Genomic DNA, 23,818 nt, shown 5'->3' with positions numbered 1-23,818 from the left:
GTTTGGGCTGTCCCCAGCTCCGACCCCGCCTGGGGCTGCACCTCTGGGTCTCACGGGGACCGAACAGAGGGATGCCTGTCAACACGCAGGGGCGGGCGTGGTAGGAGACAGATGCCCGCAGGTCACATATTGGGAACCCGAGGCATCGGTGAAAGCATGCTACGTTGGGTGTATCTGGTTTGGATGCATGCTTTGGGTCTTATTTAGGTCTTTGATCCACTCTCTCTTCGCCTCAGGCATAACCCTAGAGAGATCGGAGATTTTGTTCGTGTGTGCATGGTGGTGGTGGTGGGGGGGGTAGCGGGGAAGAGTGTAACCGCAGGAACCCGTGGAGAGGATCCCGTAGCGGTATGTTCCAGGTTCCCTGGGAAAAACCAGTCGGGTCTGCGTCCTCCTATTTTCTAAGGCTTCAGTTTGGGCGGTGACTGCATCGCCCAATGAGAACGGCGAATTTTTTCTAGGGGCCAATCCTGGAGGCCGCTCCTGTTGCCAGGCGCCCAGAAAGCAGGGTGTGAACGACACCGGGAGGCGGAGCTTAGAGGAAAGCCCGTTGCTAGGGAACTAAGCGCCTCGCTCCGGAGAGGCGAGACTGGGCATGCGCGGCGTCGACGCGTGAGCCGGCGCGCCGCGGTTTGAAAGGCCCGAGGCCTGTGCGCTTGCGCACTTCAGCCCGCGCAGGGCGCACCCCCCCCCCAACACCCCCCCCCAAACTCGGACCTTCTTTCATCCTTCGCGCCAGGCGAAGCCCAAGACGTTGACATGCCGGAGATCCGTCTCCGTCATGTGGTGTCCTGCAGTAGCCAGGACTCGGTGAGGAGCTGGCTTGGGAGGAGGTTGGAAGACGTCAGGGAATCCATGCGGGGGCACCACAGGAACTTTGGGAGAGTGAAAGGGAACTTCACGGAAGTCTGTGGCGGGTCATGGGGGAATTCCAGGAGGCTCTGAGGGAATTCTGGGAGAGATGTGGAATAGGGGAACTTCCGGTCAGGAAAGGAGGCACTGGGGAGCATCCAGGGGAAAATGTTACAGGGGACTCGAGGCAGGGTGTGGTGGGATTAATGGGGAATTTTAAATCTGGGGCAGCGCAGAGGGCTCGGGAGGACTCAAAGGAATAATGTGAGAGCCGGGGACCGAGCTCTCTTCCCTGTACCCTTACTTTCCCTTTTCCACGCTTATCTCCAGACCCACTGTGCAGAAAACCTCCTCAAGGCGGACACTTACCGAAAATGGCGAGCAGCCAAGGCAGGCGAGAAGACCATCTCTGTGGTGCTCCAGGTGATCCTGCCCTCCCCCTGTCTCCTTCCTAATAGGAGTCTGGAGACTCAAGGTCCAGACACGGCTCTTGAGCCAACTGGCAGTGGGTTAAGACACTTTCCCTTCTGGACTTCAGCTTCCTTACCTGGAAAATGGGCAGTGTGATTGCTGTGCCCCTTAGCAGAGAACAAAGGTGGCCCAAGGACTAGGCCAGGATGACCATAGGAATCAATGTGTGGTTGCTTTTACTTTCTGGGCCTCAGATTCCTCAGCTGGAACAGAGTGAATCATTTTCACTATCCTGCCTCCTGAAGTCAGTGGGCTCCGGGCTGGAAAGTGTCCCCGAAGTTCATGGAAACCAATCAACCCCATTTTAAAGATGGGGAAACTGAAGCGGGAGGTGGGGAGGAGTGACGTGGCTAGGCTAAGTGCCATTCTAGAATGCTTGCCAGGTTCTTCTGAGTGCTCTCACCCACTCTTCACCCCAGTGCTGTGAAGTTGGAGGGAGGCACGGAGGAAAGTGTGGTTTGACCCCATATGGTTACAGAATTCCAAGCGGGCTGTTCCTGTCATGGATAAGAAACTGGTGGGAGGAGAGAGCTAAGCATGTTTGAAGCATCTGCTCTGTGCTGGGTACTGGCCTGGATGATCTCACTGTTCACAGGCACAGTGTGACACAAGGGCCCTTATCACCATCAGTCAATGGCATGCTAAGACTCAAACCCACATTGGTGCTCTGAACACTTTGTCACACTGCTTTGTGTTCACATACTGGCTTTTTTTTTTTTTTTAAGATTTTATTTATTTATTTATTTCACAGAGAGAGAGAGAGACACAGCGAGAGAGGGAACACAAACAAGCAGGGGGAGTGGGAGAGGGAGAAGCAGGCTTCCCGCTGAGCAGGGAGCCCAAGGCGGAACTCGATCCCAGGACCCTGGGATCATGACCTGAGCCGAAGACAGACCCTTAACGACTGAGCCACCCAGGCGCCCCCAACACACTGGCTTTCTTGATCTTGGCCCTACTCCTTCTGAACGTAGGGGTGTTTGGGGAGGGATGTTGCGGAGCAAGGCTTACATGATTGTGTCGAACCTTTTCTTGGTCTCTCTTTTGCCCAGTGGTTCCGAAAAAGTTTGAGCTCACAGAGCCTTTTTAGAATTAGAGAGAAGCTGAGGATTCTCACCCCAGGAAAAATACACAGACCTATAAGACTTTCTGATTTTAGAAGTTTAAACATCTCCCCAGTCCCTAACAGAGTAATAATAATGAGAGCTGACATTGGTTCAACGTTGCAACTGCCAGTTATGGTTTTGAACACCTCACATGGATCAACTCATTGAATCTATAAAAACCCCATGGCCTAGAGTCTAGTATTATCTCCATTTGAGAGATGAGGAAACTGAGTCCCAGAGAGGTTATGCCATTTGATTAAAGCCAGTGTTTAAAACTGAGGAGGTACAAAACAAATAAATATATAAACTGAGGGAGGGACAAGTTGTTCACGATTTAGTCTTGGGACATGGATTCAAGTCCCCATCTCTCCCTCTTACTCATTCTGTGACCTCAGGCACATTTTTCCATTTCTCTGAACCTGTTTTCTCACCTGTCCATTGAGAATAATGAGATCTAAGCCCAGGGTCATTGTGAAAATATGGTGACATAACGTCTGCAAAAGTGCTCTGTCAACAGGTAGATGTTTGTGTAAAGGGAGGGATTCATGTTTTTATTACTGGGTGATGATTCTGCTGGGTTCTCTTAGGATCAGGTGACCCTGGGAGAATCACATTCCATTCTGTACCCTAGTTGCAGTGGGAGCAGAGAGACCAGAGGGAAGAGAGACGTGACGGGGGATGCGGGAACCAGAGGGGCCAGAGCAAAACACAGGGTTCTCTGGTCTGGGAGACTGAGGGAGATATTGCAGCTGTCCCTGAAATGGGAAACCCAGAGAAGGGGCAGCTTGAGAAGGTGATACCTTCAGTTGGGATGTCCAGGCATGCCGTGACTTTGGGACATCTGAGGTCCAGGCGGCAGTTAGGAATCAGAACCGGACCTGGATGGAGACAGAGGTGTGGAAGTTGTTAGCGCAGGGGCAGGACCTATAGACTCAGGAGTAAATGGATTCTTATGTTCATTTGTTCACTAATTATTTATGAAGCACCTTCTATAGGCCAAGCACTGTTTTAGGTCCTGGGGCTACCCAGCAGCAGATAGCACGAGACCAAAATATGTCAGTCGTGTGGAGCTTTCGTGTTAGGAGGGAAAGACTGACAAACCAATATGTAAAGAGCGTCAGAGGGATGGTGAATGCTGTGGAGGAACATTAAACCCTTAAGAGGAAAGGGGAATGCTGCAGCTGGAGGAGGAGGCAGTGACAGGAAGTGTTTCTTTTTTTAAAGATTTTATTTATTTATTTGACAGAGAGACAGCGAGAGAGGGAACACAAGCAGGGGAGTGGTGGAGGGAGAAGCAGGCTTCCCGCCGAGCAGGGAGCCTGATGCGGGGCTCAGTCCCAGGACCCTGGGATCATGACCCAAGCCAAAGGCAGACGCTTAACCGACTGAGCCATCCAGGCGCCCCAAGAGGTTTTTCTTCTAATAGGGATCCAGGAAGGCCTCCCTGAGCAGGTGACATTGAGCACAGTGAGCTATGTAAAGATCTGGGAAGGAAACCCAGACTCTGCGGCGGCCTGGTCCCTGGCGTGCTGGAGGAACAGCAAGGAGGCCAGTGTGGGTGCAGTGGAGTTAGCCAAGGTGGGGAGAAGCAGGAGATGAGCTAATGGGGCGGGGGGGGTGGAGGGCCCCCAACACGCTGAAGGCCTGAGAGCCATTGTAAGTACTTGAGCTTTTACTCTGGATGAGTTGGGAGCCACTGAAGGGCTCTGAGCGAAGGAGGAACAGAAGCGAACTTAGCTTCTCACGGAATCCTGCTTTCCACGTTGAGAATAAAGCGCAGGGGGCAAGCGGCATCACAGCGACTGTTAATTTATCCCACATGAGAGACACTTTGGGCAATCTGATTGCATTTGGCAATGGCCAGGATTCAGGGTGACTCCAGATTCGTCTAATGCTAATTCTGGTTCTTGTCAAGCGAGTGGAAAGGCAGACATTTCTGGACACAGATGCGTGTGGATTAATCTGTGGAGTGTTCCTCCCAACCATGTTATGCAACATCTGGATTGCCACACAGGGTTCAACCCTCTGCTCGTGACGGCCACACACACCTTTTTTGTTTGCCGTAGCTGACGGAGGCTCCGAGGATAACCCATCAGCTGCTCCCAGGAGGGGAGTTCCGGCTTCTTGGCTAACCGCTCCTGGGCCAGAGGGCATGGATGGGACAAGGTCCAGGTAGCTCTGGTGCCCCGCTGATGTGCGTTCTTTAGAAGAAATGCTTAACAGCAGGGGGGTGCACATTTTGTGGTGGTTTTTCAGTGGCTTTCTAACCATTCAGTTTGTCCTCATGGCATTTTCAATTGTTTTTCGCTTATTTGATGTGTAACAGGTGTACAGCGAAGCACACGGTTCAGTGAATCCTCACAGACTGCAACCCACATACTCCCCATCTACACCCCATCCACATCCGAGTCACAGGATGGGCCCAGGCCCCAGGCCCCCTTCATTCCTTCCTGTCCCTGCGCCCCACAGGGTGGCAACTGTCCTGGTTTTTAGTAGCACAGATTCATTTTGTCTCTTTTTGAATCTTATATAGATAGAAGCACGCAGGATAGACGTCTGTGGCTGCTGTCACTCAGCCTAATGTTTGTGACTTTTTTTTATGTTTAAAGATTTTATTAGAGAGAGAGAGAGAGAGAGAGATGGAGCACAAGCGGGGTAGTGGCAGAGCAAAGGGAGAGGGAGAAGCAGGCTCCCTTTCTGAGCAGGGAGCCCGATGTGGGGCTCGATCCCAGGACCCCGGGATCATGACCTGAGCCAAAGGCAGACGCTCAACGACTGAGCCACCCAGGCTCCCCGATTTTTTTTTTTTTTTTTGAGATAAAATTCACATAACATGAAATGCACCATGTCAACCATGTGAAGCGTACAATTCAGTGACAGAGTCATGGCCTCTGAAAGACGTCCACATCCTGATCCCTAGAACCTGGGAACGTGTCACTTGTCACAGCAGAGGGGATCCTGTGGTTGTGGTGAAGTTAAGGATCTTGAGGTAGTGAGATTAGCTTGGGTTATTTGGAGGATAGGAGGGGACCCAGCATCCACCCAAGGGCCCTTATAAGGAAAGAGGGAGGCAGGAGAACCAGAGAAGCAGACTTGAAGAGGGAAACAGAGGCCAAAGTGATGCCGTCGCTGGCTTCGGAGGTGGAGGAAGGGGCCACCAGCTGAGGCACACAGGTGGCTTCTAGAAGCTGGAAGTAGGGCAAGGAAACAGATTCTCCCCTGGAACCTCCAGAGGAATGCAGCCCTGCCGACACCTGGATTGAAGCCCCGTGAGACCAGATTTCAGGCTTCTGACCTCCAGATCTGTAAGAGGTATTGTTGTTAGCCAGTGAGTTTGCAGTCATCTGTTACAGCAGCAGTGGGACACGAATACGCCAGGCTCCTGGCACACAGTGATAATCGGAAAGTGTTGGCCACGATGATTCCTTTGCGACAAGATGGGGACACTGAGGCAAGTGCCTCACCAAAGCCACTTGGTCAGGAAGGGCAGAGCCCGAGTTACAACTCAGGGGGCATTGGTTCCTTCAGCAAATGGTTACTAGGTGCTTCCCATCCATCTGTCCATCTGTCCATCCATCCATCAGGAACGTATTGAAGGCCTTCTGTGGGAACAGTGTCCACTGACATTTAGGAGTGTTTGCTCTATGGCAGGCACCATTCCAGGGGCTTTGTACGTATCCCTCGTTTGAATCTTTACAACAGCTCTCTAAGTTCGAAGTTGTCACTGTGCCCATTTTATAGGTTAGGAAACTGAGACACAGGGGTGAAATGAAACTCTTTGCTCCAGGGTCACACAGACTAAGTATGCGGAGCTGGGAAGGACCAGACACTGTGTTCGGCATTCACGACGGCAATCATGGCTTAGATATTGTCTCTGCCCTCATGGAGCTTAAAAGTCTGGTGGGGGAAAGAGATGCCAGACAAATGCAAATAAAAAGTGTAGTTACATAATTAAGTGGTGATAACTGAAGAAAAATAAGAATGGTTTAGGCAGGGGGGATGGCAGGTGCAAAGGCCCTGTGGTGGAAAGGAGCCATTGTGCTCTTGGGACAGAAGGAAGGCTGGCGTGGCTAGAGGGGAGCCATCAAGTGTGGCAGGAGGCTGAGAAGTCAGACTAGGACCTGTGTCCTGGGCAGCACCGCACACCGTCCCAGGGCCCAGAGCTCTGGAGGCAGGGGGAGCCATCAGGAGGCCAGCTTGGCTCTGCCATGGGAAGCCCCTTCCCTCAGCACCGCCTCCTTCTCCAGTGTGCCCGTGATGGGATGGAGGAGCACGTGTGGACTCGAGCCAGCCTCCCTGGGCTCCAGGCCTGGCTCTGCCACTCACCAGCTGTGCGACCTTGGGGAAGTTACATAACCGCTTCCTGCCTCTGTTCGCTCATGTGTTAAGTGGGGGTAATGTCAGCCCCCACCTGGCAGAGCCATTGTGAGGAGAAGAGGTGCGCGTATTGCGTGTCCCGTGCGGCATGGGCACGTCGATGTTCGCTGCACGTGTTACTGGGGCTGTTATTTTCGTGAGTCATCTCAACTCCTTTGAGGAGGAGGGTTATACGGACAGCCCGCCCATCCTACACGGAAGAAAACCGCTGCTCACAGAGGTTGCATGGCCCCCGGGCTTGCTCAGCTTGGAAATGGCAGGGCTGGATTTGAACCCAGGCTCGCCTCACCCCAAGTCCAGGCTCCTCCACCCATGTAGGGAAGTCTCTTTTTGTGGCAGCGTGTAGGCGAAGTCTGGGCAAGTGACAGGGCCGACTGGAGCGTCGGATGCTCCCGGGGGCGGTGGACTAGGTACCTTTGAGTGCTGTAATAACTTGTCATTCTAGAAGCCACAGAGAAGAGCCCCAAACTGGAGAGCAGACTGTGTCATCCGTTCCTAACTGCCTTCCACCCCCACATGGCTTTCTGTGCCTTTAACTGTCAAGACGGGAATGGCAGACCCTTTTTTGGGGAGCCTTCCTCCACATAGACAGCTCTTTCCTTCCTTCAAAAAGTGTTATGGAGCATTGACTAACAGTGCCTCCTGATTGCGGGGCAGAGTGTCTACTACGTGTTGTGCTCTGTGGCCACAGTATTCATGTGTATACTCCTGGATTTGGTGATTATCCCCATTTTACAGATGAGGGTACTGAGGCACCAAGAGACTGGCTGACAAGGCCATTTTGCTAGTGTATTAGCAGAGCTGGGACTCAAACCCAGGAAGCCATGGTGAGCAAAACCACACCAGGCCCCTACCCGGGGGGGAGCTTCCTCAGAGTCCTGTGTGACTCGGGGGAGAGGGGACAGATGTGCCATTTGTGTGCATGATTATTTGAATGAAGTTGGAACCCTGGCAGGTGCTACCATGGAGCTCCATGACAGCAGGTTCCACACTGATCTGGCAGTCTGGAGGCGTTGGGGAGGCAAGCATGGGGGCTCATGCATTCATCCAGGGAAGATCTCCTGAGCTCCGACCTCTGGGCCATTCCCTGTGTTACATGCGGGGGACACGGTGACACCCCTTATCCTGGCTCCCACTGTCACAGAGCTGACATTGTGAGGGAACGAGGCAGCCCAGCTGGGGGTCAGACCTCTCCCGAGGGCCCACAGTGAGGCCAGGGGCAGAGCAGGCCCTGACAGTGGGCTTTCCCCTCCCACAGCTGGAGAAGGAGGAACAGATACACAGCGTGGACATCGGCAATGACGGCTCGGCCTTCGTGGAGGTGCTGGTGGGCAGCTCAGCTGCAGGGGCTGGGGAGCAAGACTACGAGGTAAGCAGGGCTTCGAGATGAGCCCCATGTGATCCCTGCCCCAGGTGCCCCCAGCCCCCGTTCCCGCCAGGGCCTCCTGGGTGAGTCCCACTGCACTCTGCCCCCTGGAGGAGTAGGCACGGGTGATAAACCGCACACCAGGGCAGAGACCCACGTTTGCTTCGGGGAGGGGGCCGTGAACAACCGGGCGCACTTGTTTGGTCTAAGAGGCAGCCACTGCTTGAGGGCAAACCTGCTTTTCTCTGGTCCCAGAGGTTCTCACAGATGTCCTGGCAAATCGAGATTCCACATTGTTTGGGATGCCTCTGTTAGTCACTTTATATGGGACAAATGTTGACAAGAAAGAATGCATTTTGCTCTATTACAGATATTTATTTATTTTTTAAAGGTTTTATTTATTTGAGAGAGAGAGAGAGAAAGCAAGCATGGGGGGAAGGGCAGAGGGAAAGGGAGAAGCAGACTCCCTGTGAAGCAGGCTCCCTGCCTGACATGGGCTCGATCCCAGGACCCCGGGATCACGACCTGAGCTGAAGGCAGACGCTTAACTGATTGAACCACCAAGATGCCCCTCTTTTATTTTATTTTTGAAGATTTATTTATTTGGGACAAAGAGAACGTGAGCGTGAGGAGCAGGGGGGCAGAGGGAGAGGGAAAGAATCTCTAGCAGACTCCCTGCCGAGCTTGGAGCCGGATGTGGGGCTGTATCCCGGGACCCTGAAACTATGACCTAAGCCAAAATCAAGAGTTGGCCACCTAACTGACTGAGCCACCCAATCGCCCCACTCTATTACAAATATTTTAAAAGTTGGCACAATCCTTTTCTTACTGGTTGAATTCATTAGAGCTGGGTTGGTGACATCATAGTTAGCCAGCTGGTTAATCCACAAAATATTTTGGGGTAGAAATAAACCTACTTGGAAAAGCAAGTTTATAATTTTCAGTAAACAGTAAACCAGTTTCTTACAAGATGAGTTTTTTTCCTTGCAGTGAGAAATTGTTTTTAGTTGAAGTATATTTTGCAAACAGTAAAATGCACAGATCTTAGTGTACGGGTTGAAGAGTTCTGACAACTGTATACACCTGTGTAACCGGCCCCCAAGTCAGGACATGGAGCCTTGCCAGCATCCCGGGGAGGTCCCTTGCACCCTTTGCAGTCACTCCCCGCCCCCCACCCTCACCAGTTCAGGCATCCTCTGGTCTCTTCTGTCGCTCCAGACTAGCTTCGCCTGTCATAGAATTTCATATAGATGGAATTTTACAGTATGTACTCTTTTTGTGGCTGGCTTTTTTTCACTCAGCGTCCTGTGTTTTTGAGATTCTTCCATATCTCATGTCAGCCGAGTAGCATTCACCTCAGGCAGAGACCACAATTTGTGCCTCCATTCTCTCGTGGATGGCACCTGGGCTGTTGACACTTTTTGACGATTACAAAGAAAGCTGCTGTGAACATTTTTGTATAAGCCTCTGCATGGAGATCTCTTTTGGGTAAATACCTAAAAGTGCAATTGCGTTGTCTTAGGGTAGATGTATGTCTCAACCTTATTGGACATTGACAGTTTTCCAAAATGGTTGTACCGTTTTATGTTCCCTTCAGCAGAAGCTGAGAGTTGTAGTTGCCCCGTATCCTTACCTGTCCGTGATGTTGCCAGTTGTTAACTTGTTCGACTTCAGCCATTCAGATGGCACGCAGTGGTATTTTATTAGGGCTTTAAGTTGCATTCTCCTGACAAGTAATGTGACATCGTGTAACCTTTCACAGACCTCCTAGGTATTCATTTATCTTATTTTATGAAGTGTCTGTTCAGGTCTTTTGCTTGTTTTTTACTGGGTTGTACATCTTTTTGTCATGCATGGGCTTATTTATTTTTTCTTTTCAGATACATGTGTTGCAGATTTTTCCCCCAGTCTGTGACTAGTTTCAGGTGTGCAATGTAATGATTCAACATTTCTGTACCTCACTCAGTGCTCACCGCGGTCCATGTACTTACTTTTCCATTATCTTAACGGTGCCTTTTGATGGAGCTGATGGAGTTCAATCAATCAAGGTTTTTTTTTAAAGTTCCTTCCTTCCTTCCTTCCTTTTTCTTTTTTTCTTTTTCTTTACTGCTTTCTTTTTTACTGCTGAGTGCCTTTTGTGTTCTGTAAGGAATATTTGCCTGTCCCAAAGTCATATGATATGCCCTGTATTCATTTCTTATTGCTGCTATAACAGATGACCACAAACTCAGTGGCTTAAAACTGTAACACAAACTTACTGTCTCACACCTTTAGAGGTCAGAAGTCCAAAATCAGTCTCAGTGGGCTTAAATCTTAGTGTTGGCAAGGCTGGGTTTCTTCTGGAGGCCCTAGGGGAGGATCCATTTCCTTACCTACCACAACTTCTAGAGGCTGCCTGCATTCTTGGCCTGCAGCCCCTTCTATCTTCAAAGGCAGGGATGACAATACTCTAACATCTGCTTCCATCCTCACTTCTCTGACTCCGACTCTCCTGCCTCACTTTTTCTTATAAAGACCCTTGTGATGATACTGGGCCCACCTGCATAACCCAGGCTTATCTCCCCATCTCAAGATACTTAATCACATCTGCCAGGTCTCTTTTGCTATATTCACAGGTGCCAGGGAGTAGCACATGGAGCTCTTTGGGGCACCATGATTCTGCCTGCCACCATCTTCTGTGTTTTTTTCTAGAAGCTTTATAATTTTAGATTTTACATTTAGATCTCTGATCCATCTCTCAAATGAAATTTTGTATATTGTGTGAAGTAGAGGACAAGGTCCTTTTTTTCCTGTTTTTGTTTTGTTTTGTTTTGTTTTTTAATGTTTATTGAAAATACTCTAAAAAAGATTTTCCTGGGGTGCCTGGCTGGCTCAGTCAGTGGAGCATGCAACTCTTGATCTCAGGGTTGTGAGTTCGAGCCCTACGTTGGGTGTAGAGATTACTTAAAAACAAAATCTTAAAAAAAAAAAAAAGGATTTTCCTTTTCCCACTGAATTGTTTTGGCTCTTCTATTGCAAATTAATTGATCATATATGTGTAGGTTTATTTCTGTACTCTCTATTCTGTTCCACTGATATGTATGTTTATCTTTGTGCCCATACCACACTGTCTTAATAGTAAATATTGAAATCAGATTGTGTTGGACTTCCAATTTTGCCAGTAGTCTCTTGACTATTCTAGATCCTTAGCACTTATTTCCATGTAAATTATGAAACCAGCTTGTCAATAACTTCATTTATTCCAGACTTACAGAAAAGTTTCAAAAGTAGTACAAAGGATTCCCTTATAATCTTCACTCAGATTCCCCAAATGTTAACACATAGGTACATATTTTTTACTGAACTGAAAAGTAAGTTGCATACATGATTTTGCATTATCCCTATTCACTACAGTGGATATTTCCTAAAAAGAGAGAGATTCTCTTACTTAAGCTTAGTACATTTAATCAAAATTAGGAAACTAACCTTGATATAGTACTTTGTCATCTGATCTCAGACCTTTTTCAGATTTTCTTCATCAGCCCAATAATGTTCTTAATAGCGAAAGAAAATTCAGAATCATGCATTGCATTGATTTGTCATGTCTGCTTGGTTTCCTTTCCCTGGGAACAGTTCTCGTGACTTTCTTGTCATTTTATGCCACTCACATTTTGGAATGATAGAGGAGGTCATTGACTTTGTAAAATGTCACTCATTGTACAAAATGATGTTTCCTGATGATTACATGTAGGCTATACACCTTTGGCCAGAACACCACAGAAGTAATGTGTTTTTCTCGGTGCATCAGATCAGAGCACATGCCACTGACTTGCTCTATTACTGATGGTGGCAACTTGGGTCCTTTTGTTAAGGTGGTGAGGGCCAGGCTCATTCACTGTAAAATTATTGTTTTGCCCTTTGTAATGAATAAGTATTATGGGGAAATACTTTGAGGCTGTATAAATATCTTGTTACTCCACAAACTTGTATGCACTAGTTTTAGCATCTGTTACTGATTCTTGCCTAAATTATTGATGCTATTTGAGTGATATATTTTTTAATATTTATTTATTTATGGGGGGGGGCAAGGGAGAGGGAGAGAGAATCTCAAGTAGACTCCACACTGAGCAGGGAGCCTGACGTGGGGCTCGATCTCATGACCCTGAGACCACAACCTGAACCGAAACCAGGGGTCAGACGCTTAACCGACTGCACCACCCAGGTGCCCCTGAATGATATGTTTTTAAATTTCATTTCCCATTTGTTGATAGCATGATAAAAATAAAATTGATATTTATATTTTGACCTTGTATCTTGTGACCTTGCTAAATTTAGTTATTAATTTTTATAGGAGAATCCCATGGGATTTGTGTAGATCCCTTGGGTTGTGTTTTTTTTTTTTTTTACATAGACAATCACATTGTATGTGAATAAAGACAGTTTTCTTTCTTTCTAATCTTTATGCTTTTTTTTCTTTTTCTCATTTTTATCACACTGACTAGTATCTCTAGCACAGTGTCAAATAGAGGTGGTGAGAGCAAGACATCCTTGTCTTGTTCCTGGTCTTACTGGCAGAGTGGTGAGTCTTCACCATGAAATACAATGTCAGTTGGAGATTTGTTTATAGATGTGTGTTGTCAGGTTGAGGACGTTCTTCTCTAGACTACTTTGTTGAGAGCTTTTTTAATGAACGTGCGTAGAATTTTGTCAAGTGCTTTTTCTGATCTGTGAGGTACATTTTCACAAATGAGGTTTTCCTTTGGCAAACATTCTCATTCTCAAGGTTATATAAGTTGTAAAAAGGTATTCCCTGAAGCACATGAAATTTTGAAGGTTTGTTTGAACAAACAATTCGAATCGGGGGCTCAAACTGAAAATAATTAGGGGTGTTCTGTGGGCAGGCTAGGGCAGAGGTTTTTATAGAGAAGACGCTGAAGCAAACCAAAGACATGGTTTAATTGGCTAGAGTTTAAACAGTTGCCTTGTTTGGGAAAGTCTAGTTATTTGGCTGTTAGAATAGTGGTTCTTGAATTTCATTTTCTCAAACTTGAGAAATTTAGTTGGCTGTTTATGATTCATTGTGTTTGAATTTCATTTTCTGACTCTGGCTTAGATTTGGATTTATTTGCAGAGGCTCCCTAAGCACTAGAATCACCCAGTCCCAGAAACCCTGCTTGTTAACTGTTTTAACAAAGTCAGCAGTTTTGGGGACTATTAAAAAAAATTCTCTGTTCTTGGCAAACAGGTTTGGATCAAAATTCTATTTGTAATGATGAAAACTGAATAAGTGTGTTTTTTTTATTTTTTTTAAAGATTTTATTTATTTATTTGAGAGAGAGAGAATGAGAGACACAGAGCATGAGAGGGAAGAGGGCCAGAGGGAGAAGCAGACCCCCCGCCGAGCAGGGAGCCCGATGTGGGACTTGATCCCGGGACTCCAGGATCATGACCTGAGCCGAAGGCAGTCGCTTAACCAACTGAGCCACCCAGGCACCCTGAATAAGTGTGTTTTTAGTTACAGTTTTATCATATCTTTATAGGTGAATGTTTATTATTCGCCCTCTTATCTGTCTAGCAAGGTGGAATGGCTAGTTGGGGCTTTATCTTTTCAAATTCTGAAATGCCGATGCTCAAAGTCTCCCATTCTTTCAAGAATTTTGATTAAACTTCTGCTGGAGTCCTGCATTTTTATTATAACTTCTAACCAAGACTGAATTAAAGACTTGGGGGATGCCTCGGTGGCTCAGTCGGTTAAGTGGCTGCCTTTGGCTCAGGTCATGATCCCAGGGTCCTGGGATCAAGTCCTGCATCGGGCTCCCTGCTCAGTGGGGAGCCTGCTTCTCCCTCTCCCTCTGCCTGCTGCTCCCCCTGCTTGTGCTCTCTCTTCCTCTGTCAAAAAAATAAATAAAATATTTTTTTAAAAAACAACTATATTTAAGAACTTCTTTCATGGGCACCTGGGTGGCTCAGTCTTTAAGCGTCTGCCTTCGGCTCAGGTCATGATCCCAGGGTCCTGGGATCGAGCCCCGCATCGGGCTCCCTGCTCAGAGGGAAGCCTGCTTCTCCCTCTCCCACTCCCTCTGCTTGTGTTCCCTCTCTCGCTGTGTTTCTCTCTGTCAAATAAATAAAACCTTAAAAAAAAAAAAAAAGGCTCTGGGACTTGTGATGTTTGGCTTCCACCCAGAGACCAGATGGGTCTGGAAGAGTCCAGAAAGAAAATGAAATTGAAGGGCAGAGCAGGGCTGGGCCACATTGGGGTCGCCTGTACAAATCAAGCGTAAGGCACCTCGTGTAATAACTAATACCATTTCCTACAAGATCGACCTGTTCTTTTCTTCCTCCTCCAAATTCTACAAGGGAGATACATAAGCTTTCAAGGTTAACATGGTCTAGAGAATAAAGGTTTAGCCCTAGAACTTTAAATACAGTGTCGGTTAATAAAAGTCTGGTAACTAGAGTTGTTTTCTCTTTCCAACGAATGGTAGGAGCAAGGACGTCTACCTGGTGGTATGGGTAGCAGCTGCCTGCCATAGTTTGCATTGTCCCTTCATTGTTGTCACTGGATGATCAAATCAGCTCCCCTGTCGGCTCAAAATCAGGCCTTTTATAAACAAGTCAAGGCCAGGGAGACGGCTTTCCTTCTGTAGAATTGTCTTTGTCTTTGTTGTTTCCTCTTCATAATCAGAGCTGAGCACAAAGAGGCCAACAGATTCAATGTTTTTCTCAGCAAAAGGCTTTCTTTTCTGATTTCACCAAAGTTCACAGCATGTCTGTGAGAAAACACAAAGTAAAACAGAACATAGCCAACTCAAATTGGCTCACTGCCTAAGAATATTTATTGTTTCCTTGGGAGGGAAGTCCAGCATTAGGGAGACCCAGAGTTGATCTGGCAGTTGGGGTGCTTGGTTGGCTCCTCTTGATTCTTTGGACTTGTCCGCACGGCCACAAGATAATTGCTGCTGCTCCACCCATCACCTAGTAGCACCCAAAGCAGGGATTGGAGGAAGTGGAATGGCAGGAGTTCAGTGGCTGTCTTCCATCCTGTTTCTCAGTAATGAGGAAGGAAGACTTTCCCAGAAGCCGCCAGCAGCCTTCCTCTTACCATCACATTGGCCAACTGGGTCATGTGCCCGACCCCGACTGGCCATTAGCAGAGGAAATTGCACGGCTTGGACCAATCATGGTTCATCCTTTAGTGTTGGGCACACAGCTCTTCCACTCTTTTTCAGAACTGCCTGGTCCGTTTGATTCTCATTTGTCCCCTCATCATACCATCAGGATCTCCATTTATTTCTTTAAACTATTAAATAGACTTACTTTTATATTGTGTGTTTGAGAATTTCAATGTATGCAGCCTTCATGAGTCTGAGTCTGCAGTTTGTGGTTTCTGCTGCTTGTTTCCATATGCCTCATCGTTGTGTGTGTGTGTGTGTGTGTGTGTGTGTGTGTGTGTGTGTGTGTGTGTGTTAACCTCTGTTCTTTAGGAATGTGTCTGTGGGAAATCTCTGAGGACTTGGTTTTAAGTATATTCCTCCAAAGAGGATCTGCCACAGTGTCAGGTGATCTTGTATACATGCGTCTGCTGTAGGAGAAAACGTTAGGGTTTAAAGCTGACAGCCAAGAAAGAATTCTTGAGATGTCTTTGGTGCAAAAAGATGGTTTTATTAAAGCATGGGGACAGGCCCCGGGGGCAGAAGGAGCTGCACTGGGGTCATGAGGAGTGGCCCAATATATATTTTCAAGTTGGGAAGGGGTTAGGGAGAGTGTAAATCTCCCAGGTATTTTGGAAACAAGGTTTCCAGGATCCTGAGGAGGATAGCTGTTGTTAGGAAAAGGTCATTTATTTTAGTAAAAACTCAGTCATGAGACTCTTCAGATGTATATCGGCGGGTCATATGCTCGGAGGATGATTGCCAACATGTATCTTGGGGAGTAGAGATAAAGGAAGTTTCCAAAGGAATTTTTTTGTATGTTAAAGTAGATCTACAGGATCCTAGGGGTCAGGCTGAGATTGCCTTTTGCCCTTAGCAAAGTATTAACATCGAGGCAGCTGAGTCCCTAGAGGAATGCCACTCTGCCTGTCTCAAGGACTTGTCAATGGGCTGTAGGTAGTAAGGAAATTTAATACTTTTTTTCCTGCCTTTGTTTCCCACATCAGGACCACTGAAGACTAAAGTCTTCAGCTTGGGTTTTTCCATGCAGATAGCTCATATGAATTTTTTGCTCCAAATCCTTAAGAGTACAGACTTGTCCTTAGGATTCCTCCAGAGCAGTTTTCATGTTTTCTCTGTTGTCCTCCAGAGCGAGGGCCTCTCACTGACTCACTCCACAAGGCACATTTTCCCCTAATTTACTCACGGAGGGTGTTGCCCTTTGAGGGGGCTAAGTTCCGTGTGAGTTGGTGACGGTCTCTGAGCTACTCTTCTTCCTTGCCTGGAGCCCAGGCTTTGTCTTCTGTTCCCGTCTCCCCCACCCCCCGCCCCTGCCACCCATTAAAATTACGTTCTCTGGCACCCAGAGTCAGCAGCCCGGGCAAACACCAACCTCAGTGCCACCCACCCTGTCAGTCAGGGTCCTGCCAAGAGACTGAAACCACACCAGTTATCGAAACCGAGAATTTAACCTAAAGAATTAGCAGCTACATATTGAACCCGAGAGGCAAGAACACCGAGATGTGGTGAAGGAGTAATGCGGCGAGCAGCTGCCACGCCTGGGGTCAGGGAAACAGCGACATGGTTGGAATTCCTAAAACGTCGATGCTTAGAAGCTCGGAAGTGGGGTTCCACAGAGCTGAAACTCAGACCCTGAGGAGCTGGCACTGGAATCCCTGAGAGGGGCCGGATGACGCCAGCTCTGCAGGTGATAAGACGCTGAAAGCAGATTCGCTGGCTGCCCTGGGGAGAGGCTGCTGCAGAAGCACACCAGGGGTGATGCTCACTGGAGCCCCAAGAAGCGGGGAGCACATCCTTCCTCCGACCTCTTGCCTCGCGGCCTCTCCATAGCTCCCCCTACTGGCAGGGCCCAAGAAGGAGCAGCCGAAGAGGCAGCCATGTCCCTGCCCAGCGTCCCAGCGCTGAGCCCCAGGAGAATCACTCATCACAGGTGCAGCTCTCCTAGCCCTCTGGATTCCGCTCTTTCACGTCTGGCCTCCCCGATACTTCCTCTGCTTTCTGTGAACTCAGCCGTGCATTTCCAAAAGGTGTTTGAACATTATGCCAGTCATCGTGATTATTCTCCGCTGGGAGGGTTCTTTAAGGCCGTGTAGCGGGCTCTATGGCCAGATAGAGGAGACCCTGTGAAAGAGTTCGGAGGGGGTTCATTTAGACCTGGAAGTGGAGGGATCCCTCTGGGGCCTGTGTCAGGGAGGAACTGACCTGAGGCCCAGAAGCAAGAGAAGAGAGAGGCCTTGAGGCATGTGGAAGTGCAGGCTGGATCTGGCGAAAGCCCCTGCTTTCTCCCCGGCCCCAGGAGGTGTCATTTAAGGTGGCCAGCCCTGGTTCTCCTTCGATGTTCCTTCTTCCAGGTCCTGCTGGTCACTTCGTCTTTTATGTCCCCTTCCGAGAGCCGCAGTGGCTCAAACCCCAACCGTGTTCGCATTTTTGGGCCCGACAAGTTGGTCCGGGCAGCAGCGGAGAAGCGCTGGGACCGCGTCAAAATCGTTTGTAGCCAGCCCTATAGCAAGGTACCTGGGGCGGGAGTGGGGTGCAGGGTCCTTGGTCCTGGGCAAGGAAAGAGGTGAGGGGCCAGCGTTGAGTCCTAGAGGGCTGGAAGGATGGGGCAGCTGATCTCCCCAGGGGATTAGGAGGAGGCTGGGTCCCCGAGGTCTCTGAAGGGGTTTGCGATCCTTCCCATAGGTGATGCTTCATTCCCTAGAGGATGTCTGGGAAGGGCGAACTGCAGGATCTCAGATGGGAATGGGGGAAGGGGGCAGCTGACTCGGCAGAGGAGCAGTCTAACAGTTACCGTCATGGGATCTGGAGTCAGATGCTGGGTCCACCACTTCTTAGCTGTGTGACCCTGGGCAAGTGACTTAACCTTTCTTACCTCAGTTTCCTGCTCCTCATAGGGTTGCTGTGAGGTAGGGATGCTAAGCTTTGGTAACAGCGAGACTCGAGTATGTCATAACATATGTCCACCACACAGTGGAGGTAGCCTTCTTACCCGGGGACCTGTCTTGGGGGGTGTTTGTCCGGTCATCCAGGGACCCAGGCTCTGTGTCCAGCCGGCAGAGTGGGAAAGAGCCTGGAGTATTTCTGTGTTCCAGAAGTGGCACACAGTGCTCCCTCCCATTCTGTGGTCAGGAATTCGGGCATGCAGGAGAGGATTCACTCGGACCCCCAGCAGCCTCTGTCACTTGCCATGAGGCTAACGGACGGAGCTGGTGCACGTAAAGGGTTCACAGCTGAGCCCAGCCCAGAGTTAGGGCTCATTAGCAGCTTGATGTTATTATTGTCATCATTGTCCTCTGGGCACCTCCCTAGACATGTGTGTCTATAAGAGGGAAAGAGCCAAGTGAAAGGGGCTTGGGGTCAGGCCTCTGTCCTTGGCCAGACTTCCTGACCCCCACTCTCCGTTCCCAGGACTCCCCCTATGGCCTGAGTTTTATACGGTTTCACAGCCCCCCAAACAAAGAGGAGGCAGAGGCCTCACCCCAGGTAAGCTCTGCCCACCACCCCCCAGAGCCTTCTCCCTACCACTTAACCCCCACATGCCAACAGCCACTCATTGTGCTGACCTTGTGAGACCTTAGAAGGTGACCAAGCTTGGCCAGTTCCGTGTGAAGGAGGAGGATGAGGGTGCCAACTCCCTGAGACCCGGGGCCCTCTTCTTCAGCCGGATCAACAAGACCTCCCCAGGTAAGTGTGGAAGCTTGAGTCCTCAGGGAGTCCAGGGTTGGAACCTGAAGGTCTGAGGGAGGAGGAGCCTAGGGACTCCTGGGTCAGAGGGAGGAGGTGGCTGGGGGCCTGGACTAACCGGATCACTGCTGGGCTTTGGGAACAACATTCTGTCCCCTGGGTGGGAGCGGAAGGCTCTCAGGGCCCTGCCCTCTCACCCTGGCTCCACTTTCTTCCTCGGTAGCTGCAGCCGGTGACCCGGCCGGACCCAGCTATGCCACTGCTACTCTGCAGGCCTCTAGCGCCGCCTCTTCAGCCTCTCCCATGTCCAGGGCAGTGGGCAGCACCTCCAAGGTGAGGTAGTCAGACCCTGGTGGGGTGGAGAGGGCAGAGGGAGGCTAGGGGCCTCAACTCATCCCAACCCCTCAGCCTCAGGAGTGCCCCAAAGGGAAGAGAAAGTTGGATTTGAACCAAGAAGAAGGGAAGACGCCCAGCAAACCATCAGCCCAGCCCTCACCACCTGCCGTCAAGAGACCCAAATGTGAGTGCTGGCTTCCTTGTTCTTGTAGGGGCCTGTGCTCTTCTGTCCTGAGGGAGGACGGGCTGGGGGCCTGGACCCCTGGGGCTGAGGGAGGAGGGGCTGGGGGCCTGGGCTCCTGAGTCTGAGGGAGGAGGGGGCTGGGGGCCTGGACCCCTGGGCCTGAGGGAGGAGGGGCTGGGGGCCTGGACCCCTGGGCCTGAGGGAGGAGGGGCTGGGGACCTGGACCCCTGGGCCTGAGGGAGGAGGGGCTGGGGGCCTGGGCTTCTGGGCCTGAGGGAGGAGAGGCTGGGGGCCTAGACTTCTGGGTCTGACAGAGGAGGGGCTGGGGGCCTGCGCTCTTCTGTCCTGAGGGAGGAGGGGCTGGGGGCCTGGGCTCCTGAGTCTGAGGGAGGAGGGGCTGGGGGCCTGGACTTCTGGTTCTGAGGGAGGAGGGCTGGGTTTAGTCCCAGTAGTATTAAATGAATCCACTCTTTGTCTTCTCCAGTGTCGGCTCCCACCCGCACCCCGGCCACCACCCCAGTCCCTGCCCCAGCACGAGGCGCAGTGCCAGAGAAGACCCGAGAAGGCACTGAGCCCAGGGGACCCCGAGCTGGCCCGCAGGAGCTGGGGAAGATCCTTCAGGGTGTAGTGGTGGTGCTGAGTGGCTTCCAGAACCCCTTCCGTTCGGAGCTCCGGGACAAGGCCCTAGAGCTGGGGGCCAAGTATCGGCCGGACTGGACTCCAGACAGCACCCACCTCATGTAGGCCTGTGCCCTCCTCCCCTCCTTGCTCCCCACTGCTTCTCCGTCTCCTTCTGGCTCCTCCATCTTGCTTTCTCTCTCTCCCTGTCTGCCTGTCTACCCATCTGTCTCTGTCTCTTTAGTTCTCTGTATCCTCTGCCTCTTTTTCTGATTCTTACATCTTTCCCTTGGTCTCCTCACGTCTTTTTCTGTTTCTTGCATTTCCATCTCTTTCTCTGTCTCTGACTTATCTCTCTTTCTTCCCCCTGTCCCCATCTCTCTTTCCCTTTTCCCACTCAGACCACACCTGACTGACCACACCCTCCCTTCTGCTCCCCCAACAGCTGTGCCTTTGCCAACACCCCCAAGTACAGCCAGGTCCTAGGCCTTGGAGGCCGCATCGTGCGGAAAGAATGGGTGCTAGACTGTCACCGAATGCGGCAGCGGCTGCCCTCCCGAAGGTGAGGTCTCTGTTGTGGGTGGCTGCGGTGCCTGACGGCTTCAGTGGGGCCCTTCCAGAGCTGGAAGCCAGGGCATCCTGAGCAATTAGTACATGCCAGTCACTGTGGCTTCCTGAGCACCCTCCCCCCACCCCATCTCCCCTGGAGGACACGATATGCTGTTTGTCTGAGGCCGGATTCCTCCCCTAGGTATCTCATGGCAGGGCCAAGCTCCAGCAGTGAGGATGAAGGGGGCTCCCACAGCGGCAGCAGCGGGGATGAAGCCCCCAAGCTTCCCCAAAAGGTCCTATGCCTCTTGCTGTGGCGTGGGGGAGGGTGCAGTGGGAGGAGGACATGGGTCTCTTTTGGTACTCCAGACTCTCCACTCCTGCATTCTGCAAGAACACACACTCATACGCATGCTGCCCCCTCCTCAGCGCCCCCAGACCAAAACCAAGCCCCCTCAGGCAGCAGGACCCAGCTCACCTCAGAGACCCAAAACCCCAGAAGAGACCAAACCAGCCTCACCAGGGCCCCAGGAAGATACCGACACTGAGGGGGAGCAGTCAGGTCAGAGCCTGAGGGAGGAGGGCCTGGGGGCCTGGACTCCTGGGTGTGAGGGACGAGGAGGGGCTGGGGGCCTGGACTCCTGGGTGTGAGGGAGGAGGGGGGGCTGGGGGCCTGGACTCCTGGGTGTGAGGGAGGAGGGGGGACTGGGGGCCTGGACTCCTGGGTGTGAGGGAGGAGGGGGGGCTGGGGGCCTGGACTCCTGTCTGAGGGAGGAGGAGGGGCTGGGGGCCTGGACTCCTAGGTCTGAGGGAGGAAGAAGGGCTAGGGGCCTGGACTCCTGTCTGAGGGAGGAGGGAGCTGAAAACCCAGACTCCTGCATCTAAGGGAGGAGGGGCTGGATCCCAGACAATGGATCTGGGGGAGGGAAGGCTGAGGGTCCCAGATAACTGGGTGTGGAGGGCAGTTGAGGTTGGGGGTTGGCACGCCTGCATCTGTGCTGGGGCAAAAGGCTGGGAGAGAGGGTTACCAAGCAGGTGCCTTGCACTGACTAAGCTTCCGCTTACAGAAGAACAGGGCAGTGGGGCAGAAGATTCTGGAGATACCGAGGATGAGCTGAGAAGGTAAGGCGGGGCTCGGGGCTCAAGGTGGCCCCCGGCTTGGGTGGAGGGCAATGTGGTCTGCATGCTCTTCCCCCACCCCCTTTGGCTCTCCCAGAGTGGCCGAGCAAAGGGAGCAAAAGCAGCCCCCTGAGCAGGGGGAGAACGGCGAGGACCCGTATGCAGGATCCACAGATGAGAACACAGACAACGAGGGTCCCCCAGAGTCTCCCGACCTGCCAGTTCCTGAGCTCCCAGGTAGGAAATCCCTCCCTGCCTCCCGAAGTGGGATTTGTCTTTCTCAGTTCTCAGCTGTGACCCCCCAGCCAGCCCTCGGATCGTGGCTGCTCCCCATGACTTGTGACTTGTCTCCCCACCTCCCTCACCCATACTCCCTGCCTCTGCTACCTTCTTGTTGCCTTAGGAAACAGGCATCCTCTCATGCCTTCCCTCTCTGTTGCCCTCGTGACTTCCTGCCGTGACCACATCCATCACAGCCCACTGTGAGGTGTGACCCCCCCTTTGGCTTTCCAAGGGCGAACAGCACCTCCCTCACCTGCCCCGCAGGTTCGGTTCTTTTGGAATGGGAGGTCACCCAGGCACACAGATGACGTGGGCACTGATCTCTGTTGCGACCTAGGTGGTGATGGCGTTGCTATTTGTCACCCCAACACGAATGCAGGGGGCATGGGATAGGGGCAGGGGTCAGAGCCTTGGCCAGGAGAGCATGGAGGGAGAAGCTGGGCAGCCAGGGTCTGAACAGAGGTGAGGGTCAGTGGTGATTAGAAGAGGCCGTTTCCATCCGGCTCCTTGTGGGTGATGGGCAGGAAAGTACTTTGATCCTTCAAAGCCCCAAAAGTGGCATTAGCAGCTTGATGGTTTGGAGAACCATGTGAAAATGGAACAAAGGAAAGAGCCGTCCTAAAGGTCAGAGCCCGAGAAGGTACTGGAAAACACCCAGCTCCCAGAAAGGTTCTGACAGGCCTGGCTGAGAAGCACTGTTTGTCCTGGACGGCTCTGCCAGGGTTGCATGAACACCCCTCTCCAGCCGCTGTACCGGCCTCCCTCCCGTCTTGCTCCGAGTGTTCTGTGGCTCCTGGCTGGGGCTTCAAAACTCCGGGGGCCTCACACTTGCCTCCTCCACCATCTCCCCTGCAGACTTCTTCCAGGGCAAACACTTCTTCCTGTATGGAGAGTTCCCTGGGGACGAGCGGCGGAAGCTCAGCCGATATGTCACAGCCTTCAATGGGTCAGTGTGCAGGGGTGGGGGCGCGGGTACGGAGGGATGGTGTTAGCTTGTGGGAAGGAAAGTGATGGGGAAGACGGAGAAGGGGCATGCCCTGCAGGATGGGCACAGGCCCTGCTCGCTCTGCTCGGCCGCCCTGGACTTGTAGTGTTCCCTCTCTTCCTCTTCTCTAAGATGAGGCTCCCCCCGGCCTGGCCTCTGAAAGGCGTAGCAGCAGTGGGAGCCCTCGGTATTGTGGCTGTGGCAAGGTTGGCACAGGGGAGAATGATGGGGGCCCGCAGGTAGCCTTGGAGAATGGTTGGGGACCAGGATGTCAAGAGAGGGGACACTCATTCTCTGCTTCTCTCCTTCTCCTGCCAGGGAGCTTGAGGACTACATGAGCGACAGGGTCCAGTTTGTGATCACAGCACAGGAGTGGGACCCCAGTTTTGAGGAGGTGAGTTCCAGAGGGGCAGGGAAAGGGACACCCAACCCGTCCTTGAGTCACCTCCATCCCCTCCTCACTCACATGTTCCCATATGCACCCCGCTCCACCTTGCAGGCCCTGATGGACAACCCCTCCTTGGTGTTTGTCCGCCCCCGATGGATCTACAGTTGCAACGAGAAGCAGAAGTTACTTCCCCACCAGCTTTATGGGGTGGTGCCCCAGGCCTAAAGTATGTGCTTTCATGCGTATGCATGCGTGTGTACACACACACACACACACACACACACACATACACACACACACACACGATGAGCTTAATAAAGGTGACTTGGTTTGGAGCAGCTGCCCCTCTTACT

General features: G+C 51.3%; 1 protein-coding gene across 1 annotated transcript; it reads left to right on the top strand.

Annotated features, from left to right (window-relative positions):
• The first annotated feature begins 705 nt into the window (after nucleotides 1-705).
• XRCC1 (X-ray repair cross complementing 1) lies at nucleotides 706-23,800 on the top strand. The gene is made up of 17 exons (XM_028088022.2): nucleotides 706-810; nucleotides 1,183-1,275; nucleotides 8,062-8,172; nucleotides 17,672-17,830; nucleotides 18,729-18,803; nucleotides 18,899-19,004; nucleotides 19,228-19,337; nucleotides 19,413-19,524; nucleotides 20,009-20,264; nucleotides 20,588-20,704; nucleotides 20,894-20,987; nucleotides 21,121-21,253; nucleotides 21,759-21,813; nucleotides 21,908-22,047; nucleotides 22,948-23,038; nucleotides 23,396-23,471; nucleotides 23,577-23,800. Exons 1-17 carry the CDS (start codon nucleotides 760-762, stop codon nucleotides 23,688-23,690), a joined length of 1,893 nt encoding a protein of 630 aa, XP_027943823.1. The 5' UTR covers nucleotides 706-759; the 3' UTR covers nucleotides 23,691-23,800.
• The last annotated feature ends 18 nt before the right edge of the window (nucleotides 23,801-23,818 follow it).

This window comes from Eumetopias jubatus, unplaced genomic scaffold (assembly GCF_037043125.1).
Source record: "Eumetopias jubatus isolate StellerSeaLion01/CBP00866 unplaced genomic scaffold, mEumJub1_p1.0 scaffold_10, whole genome shotgun sequence".
Lineage (NCBI taxonomy): Eukaryota > Metazoa > Chordata > Mammalia > Carnivora > Otariidae > Eumetopias > Eumetopias jubatus.
Note: the sequence above shows the minus strand (reverse complement) of the source record. Positions and strands in the feature narration are given on the sequence as shown.

Coding starts and splice junctions, on each gene's coding strand:
- XRCC1 (XM_028088022.2), top strand. CDS start 760: ATGCCGGAGATCCGTCTCCGTCATGTGGTGTCCTGCAGTAGCCAGGAC. Junction 19,525..20,008: donor TGCCGTCAAGAGACCCAAAT/GTGAGTGCTGGC, acceptor TGTCTTCTCCAG/TGTCGGCTCCCACCCGCACC. Junction 20,265..20,587: donor CCAGACAGCACCCACCTCAT/GTAGGCCTGTGC, acceptor CTCCCCCAACAG/CTGTGCCTTTGCCAACACCC.